Here is a 7,106-nt window from a genome sequence, read left to right as displayed (position 1 = left end):
TTCTCTGTCCCCTGCCTGGCTGCTGCGTCACCTCATGGCAGGAGAGACCGCCTCCTTCCCCGTCCTAACTTATATAGCCCCTGTGACCTCATTCGCCTGGGCCAGCAGAGGTCAGCCCCAGTTGGCTGTCAGCCAACCAATTTGAAATGCATCACCTGTTACCGGGCAGATTCCAGCTCCCCAGGTAGATGCCCCTCACCCAGGTACCAGTCACGTAAGCAGACGGAACAGGTTTCCCCCCTCCCTCAGGAATGCAGCCAGCTCCAGTTCCCTAAAGAGACAGGCTGAGGGTGTGGTCCCCTGTGTGCTGGGCCCATCCTAATTGAATGGTCACAGCACAGAGATTTAAATCACAGTGTCACCGGGCAGAGAGTTTTGGGGAGAAACAAAGGTGGCTTTTTGCCACAGGCTTCAATTACTTAAGTGGGCCAGAATTGTACCCATATACTTTAACTCTCTGGATTGCAAGTAGAGGGAAGGGAGCAATGTTTCTTTTGAATAAGATTTATGTCTAAAGCATTTATTTTAAAGTTGTTAATAAGAACAGCCATTCTACTTTTTTATTTGTACTAAGTTACTGATATGGCATTTTCCATGGGCATCAAAGCAATCTGCAGAATAATAAACTAACAAAGGGATTTACTCACTCCCCCCCAAATGCTTTTGAGGCATAAAGCTGCTGATTTTAGAAAACAAACAGTAACACTATACAGTAGTTTAACTCTGCAACAGGAGAGTTGGACTGTAATAAAAAAAGACACATTACCTCCACTTTCCCTGAACCATCATCTACCATATTGTGTTGTGCAGCCATTTGTGGAGATTCATGCAACTTGGTAGCATCAAATTCAATCTGTTTAATTCTAGCCACTCTCTCAGTGACATACACTTTCCCAAAGCCAACACTTTGATCTTTATCCTTCCAGTCTCTGAAGAACTGTTTGAAGATTGGAGTTTCACCTCCTTCTGGAAGAACTTGAATCTGAAGTTAAAGAAAAGGGATGAGGGAAGAAAGTCACTATTTTACTAATACAACTGCTTTCAAATTGTGCAGCATAGAGTGAAGCGGAATATTTTTGATAGGTAATTGCTTTACTATTGCTGGTTTTGAGAGCCTCTCAAATGAGATGCGACTACTGTGTTCCATGCTCATTTCACCTCTAAGTTAGATTATATTACCTATATCTGGAGGTAGACAGAATGGTGGCAGAAATTAAAAGTAGCACCAATCAATACATCTGTTAACCAAGATCAAGAACTGAATGATATCAGGTCTTAGCACTGAATATTGGCTACCTATTTACCTCCAAATCTAACTGAAACCCTCACTTGTAATTTATAAGGTTCTAAATAAATACAGCCCTAAGTTATTTCAGAGTCTTCCTTTTCACTATAAAAAATCATGAAAGCAGCTACAATATACAGTGGACACAAGGGTTGTTGACCTGGTAAGATCCTGGAAAAGAGAGATCTTAGCAATGGGCCTTCAACCATGGAGCAAGCTCCTATCAGAGATTAGGTTGGCTTCTTTGAATTCTGATGCACACCCTACTTCCTCGCAAAGGAGTTCCTTAGGAAGGAATGGGCCACATCACATCACTTGGAGTCTGACACCTGAGACAAGAAGCTTAGGCTAGAGTAGAGTGTGGAGGGGGTGTTCCATGTATTACATGATTTTTTTTTATTTTGTTAATAAAATATGAGATATAGAATTGAAGCCAGATACTGAGTGTGTCTACACATGCCCCCATGGTGCAGCTGTTGCTGCACTATCATATATTACTTCCTTTAGGAAGTACTAAATGATGGTGCAGTAACAACTGTTACTGCACCATCCTGGCAGCGCAGTTATTTTTAGCCACTATGTCGCTGTAGCGATTCACTACAGCAAGGAGCTCATTTCTATGTCGCTGTAGTGTTGTCATCACGGTTTGTGCCCGCTGATGCTATATCACCATAGCACATAGCTATGGTGATATAGCATCTCATGTAGACATGTCCAGTGTGTGGGAAAGATTGAACAAACTGCCTTACTTTAAATGAGGAATAACAAATGTATATGACTCACCAATTTAAGTAGCTGAACTTGTGCAAATGTCTCCAGCCTTTTGGATAACTGTGGGTGCGTCTACATGTGTGCTTCAATGAGCATTAGCCTATTTTAATGCACATTAAAGCATCACTAAAAAACCATGTGCTTTCCCTAATGTGCCCTAAAATAGGCTAATGTGCCCTTTTCTAGTATGTCACAATGGAAGTACTAAATGTAATATACAATAGCAAAAGCACATCAATGAATGTGTAGATGTACCCTGTGAGAGCCAACACTGGAACATCCTGCATCAGTGCTGCTAGGTATATGTTTTAAATGATTTTGATCTATAAATTGAACAAATCTACTGGCCAAATTAATTACTAGACAATGTACATATGTAATAATTCATCAGTATTGAAAAGAATCTTTCAGTCTCTCATTGTATTATCTCACAAACATCTCGTACCTGAGTGTTGGCAGGGTAATTCATTTGCTGTATAAATTCTTCAGCAGTCTTCATGGCTGTCCTTCTCTCTTGTGGGTTAGCAACTTTGCCTGATTAAAATACATGGACAAGATGACAGAGGGAACCCTACTCTTACCTCAGGCTTATACAATTATAAAACTAAAAACTAAAAGTAGAACTAGTAAAAAACAAATCAAAACAAAAAACAAACAAACAAAAAAAGAAAAACCAAACACACTCTTACCAAGTAAAACTGCCTATATTTCTTGTATTGGTTTAGAAAGCAAATGCAAAATTACTTGATCACTTGCTTATTTGTTTGCACTGATATTTGGCCATGTCATCCACTACCACTGTTCTCTATCCATTGCTTCTTGTTCAGCCAAAGGTTTTTAATACCCCTGAAACACTCTGTGGGATTGTACTGTAGACTGGTTCTGTTCTGCACCATGCCACTACTTACCCCAAAGGCCACATCTGAATTTCCTAAGCCATTCTGCTGGAGCCTCAGTACAAGAAAGCAGCCTAAGACAACAGACTTGGTGACTAATAACGGTTATAGTTTATATTGGTAGCACAAGATGGCAAAGTGAGGATGCAAGGAACAGTATGTCATGGGCAGACATACAGCCCTCCTAAACATTTCTCTGCTTGAATGATACTTATGCATTCTGCAGATGATTTTTTTTTTCTGTCATCAAGTTTGAAATACTTCCCGGATTGACTCCAGAAGATTGACAACTGACTTGATGTGAGATTTGCTACCGCACATAGTAAAATGAAATGCAAGTGCCACAATTAATTTGTTGAGAATTATGTCTTAGTCAGAAAACAGAGAACATTACTCATTAGCTCTAGCTGGAGCTCTAGCTAGCTGTGAGATATTCTGATATTCTTGACTTTTCAGCAGCATGCTATTACAAGGAAAATGTGCTGTCATCAAAGTTCCACTGTTGCAAGCTCTGAAGTTGGCACAGAAGAATGTTTATAAGGGGAAGGAAAAAAAAGGGAATGTTAAAATAATGATAAACCTTAGTTTTTAAGTGATTCTCAATATACTACCTTGAGCATGGTTTGCACTCTACATTTGGGTCTGAAGTTTTAGCAGTACTGCATATGTGAATACAGTATATATTCAGAATTAAACATCCGGTCTCTGGATTTTGCCTCTGGTTGTAATGATTTGATAAATGAGCCTCTTCCAAGTTCTTTATACTTTTTCATAACTGCTTTATAGAACTTAAGCTTTGAGCTAATACATGCTATGATATACAAGCAGAATATCCCCACGATATACCCATGAACCAGTCCTTGAAATCCTTTACTCATCTGAGCAGTTTTTTTATCTACTGCTGAACCCAAGGAAACATTTCATGTGAGAAGGGATTTAAAGGATATTGTGCATGGACTGTTATTCTCCCATGTGTTTGATGTGTGTTATGTGGCCTTCCCAAGTCCTGGCAGTATAGGATTATGCATCAACTTCCCAAATACCTGAGAAGGAAAGTCATCTCTTACCTTTCCACACAAAGATCTTTCTTGCTGCACCCTGGTCCAAAATGAAACACTCTTCAGACAAAAGCATAGCCCTAGAGAATGGGTTTTCCTCTGCAACCACTGACACCTTCATGGACCCGCTTGCATCTGATACCTGATAATGCAGTAATTTCACATTCAAGCAACTGAACCTTTTACTCTCAAATTCATAGATTTTCATATATTTATAGATGCTAGGGGCTGGAAGGGACCTCACGAGATCATCAGGTCCAGCCCCTGAACTTGGACATGAAAGCAAGGTGTGCATCAAGTCACTTTTAAAGATTTCCAAGGTAGGTGATTGTACCACCTCTGGGGGAAGTCTGATCCAGACCCTAGGCACTCGAATCATGAAGAAGTTTCTCCTTATGTCCAATCCAAAGCGATCTTCAAGCAGTTTGTGTTCATTGTTTCTCATCTTCCCCTGGGGTGCCTTGGTGAACAGATGCTCCCCGAGACCCTGATGTATGCCCCTTATATACTTACAGGCTGCCACCAAGTCTCCTCTAAGTTCTTTTCTCCAGGCTGAACACTAACATGACTTTCAGCCTCTCCTCCTCGGTCTTGCTTGAGATGCATCGGTAGATGCATGCCAATGTTTTATTGGCTTTTCCAGCTATCTCATTGGTGTCTCATGTTCATTCTGTGGTGAATCACAACCCCAAGGTCTCTTTCAGTTGCCGTGCTGGCAAGTGTAGCACAGCCAAGCCTGTGTGTTGTGAACTATTTCTCCCCAGATGGAGCACTTTTCATTTCTCCATGTTAAAGATAAGCAGGTTTTGATTCTCCCACTTTGCAAGTCTGTCCAGGTCAGCCTGTATCCCCAACCTGTCCTCAAACATGACTGCACCCCCCATAATTTGGTGTCGTCGGCGAACTTTTCCAGAACACTTTTAACACTTGAATCCAAATAATTGATGAACATGTACAAAAGCACCGGTCTGAGTACTGAACACTGAGGGCCACCACTGCTCACCTTCTGCCATGTTGACTCAGTGCCATCCATTAATACTCTCTGAGTCCTATCTCGGAGCCAGTTACTAGCCACTGGATTGTAAAGTAGTTGAGGCCGCATTTTCCCAATTTTAAGTCAAAGGCCTTTCTGAAATCCAAGTATATGATACCAACCTTGTGAATTCTTTCTTTTAGAAATGACTTGATAAAATCTGTGAGTGACTGAAAAGTAGCAACAGCTAAAGGGATTTTTAAAAGTTTGATTCTTTTCACTTTACAGACAACAGAGGGAGCTATGTTATTACTTTTCTGTTGGTTTCCTTTCTTACAGATAATTTAATAAATCCTTTTTTCTCCACCTGCTAGTTAAATGTTTTGTTCTATGAATGATTCACAGTTAAAAACTAAGTTCTTCCATGCACCCTATAGGCCCTACTGAATTGCTGAGACTCTTGGGCCTCATCATCTCACAAGCAATTCCTCCTGTAGCCAAAGGCTCATCATGTCCTGAACTACAGCTTTTGAGCTAACTATAAATGTGTCCAACCCTAAGATTCATGAATAAAATACCTTTACTCATAAACTACTCTCACGTCATAAGAAATAATTACATTAGATCTGCTCTGCAACCTGGCTGTTGATTCACACCCACAATTACCAACAGGTGTCATTATTTGCAAGAGCATAAAAAGGAGATGATTTTTAATGGCTTTTAAAATTCATTCCTTTATTGCTAGATTGGCTAGCAACAACTCTATCATTGTGGTTAAATGTGCCATTCTTCCACTGATCTTTCCTTTGTATTTGAAATAGTTCAATATTGATTTTAATTACATAATTTTTCTAGGTTATGTGATAACCATATACTGTGAAGCATGAGAGACAGCTGCATAATTCAAACTTAAGTTAACTATCATAATGGGATACAGATTTTAAATTTATATAATGAATCTATGCTGTAGATTTAATTGTCATTTTTCATCACTATATTCCAGCACACACAAAACAGAATTAAGAGATGTACTTGCAGGATTTGAAAGCAGACGGACAGAAGAGTTCACAGGATCACCAGAATATTTTATGATAGCTGGCTCATTACTATTTAAATACATGTAGAACACTGTATAAGATTACTTTGTTCATAATTAGTATTCATACGTTTTACTAAAATTGTCCACAATCCTGCAAAGATGTGAGTGTGTATTCACCAAGTGTAAGGTTAAGCATGGACCAGTTTTTGCAGGGCTGGAATAATAAATAAGAACTGGATATACATAGTTTTGAGAGAGGGAACACAGCAAGAAATCATGAAGGAATCATTTCAGAACTTTTGGAATAATGCTAAAAGTGACTGTTTTCAGTTAGGGGAAGAGTGCAATGCATTTATAAGTCCAGCTTTGGTCAGCATTGAATTCTGGACTCTTTCTATCCCCATAGAAGTTTAAAGGAGACAAGAGAGTCTAGATTTCAGTGCTGAATAGACCTGGTCTTATAAATACATTTCACTCTTCACATAACTGAAAACAATCATTTTTATCATTATTCCAAAAGTTCTGAATTTTTATAACTTTTCAAGCCTCACCCTTTCCCCTCCTCCAAATAAACCAGAATAATTATAAGTTTCTAATTAAGGGGCCAAATAAGGAAAAGAAATCAAAGACAAAACTATTAATGAAGAGGGATATTTAACTTTAAATATTTTTGTGACGTTGAAAAAAATATTAAAAATTTCCATTAAACAACAATTCATGGAATTCATTTATTTATAGTCAAAAAAGCCCATTTTTCTTGTCCAAAAAAAGTTTTGAAAGAAAAATGTTGATTAACTCTATCACTGATTGATATGACATATGCGAAGAGTGATGGCTCTCTATTAGTTAGTCGCACATGATTTGTTGTAAAATGTATTTAATAAATATCCCTATATTTTGAATAACTTATTCCAAATGTTGTCACCATAATTCACTCATCTTACAGACTGAAATATTCTCAAAGCTCAATTTGAGAATATTTGGAAAGAGGAGATAATTGCATATATTTTTTCCAAATACTCCCCAAAATTTTCCAGAAAAAATACTCTTCTTCTAATCCTTACACTTGGGAAAGGAAGTATAT

At 38.5% G+C, this 7,106-nt stretch overlaps 1 protein-coding gene across 1 annotated transcript in view; it reads right to left on the bottom strand.

Moving 5' to 3' along the window:
• The window catches only part of SCIN (scinderin), a 118,681-nt gene that overhangs the window by 21,178 nt on the left and 90,397 nt on the right, over positions 1–7,106 (bottom strand). The window contains exons 6-8 of the mRNA XM_019508497.1: positions 4,020–4,152; positions 2,502–2,590; positions 767–982 (exon numbers count right to left, since the gene is read on the bottom strand). Of these exons, the coding sequence (XP_019364042.1) occupies positions 767–982; positions 2,502–2,590; positions 4,020–4,152 (438 nt within the window). The remainder of the gene's footprint in view (positions 1–766; positions 983–2,501; positions 2,591–4,019; positions 4,153–7,106) is intronic.

Source organism: Gavialis gangeticus, unplaced genomic scaffold (assembly GCF_001723915.1).
Source record: "Gavialis gangeticus isolate Ggan-Ray unplaced genomic scaffold, GavGan_comp1, whole genome shotgun sequence".
Lineage (NCBI taxonomy): Eukaryota > Metazoa > Chordata > Crocodylia > Gavialidae > Gavialis > Gavialis gangeticus.
This window is presented reverse-complemented; position numbering and strand designations above follow the sequence as displayed.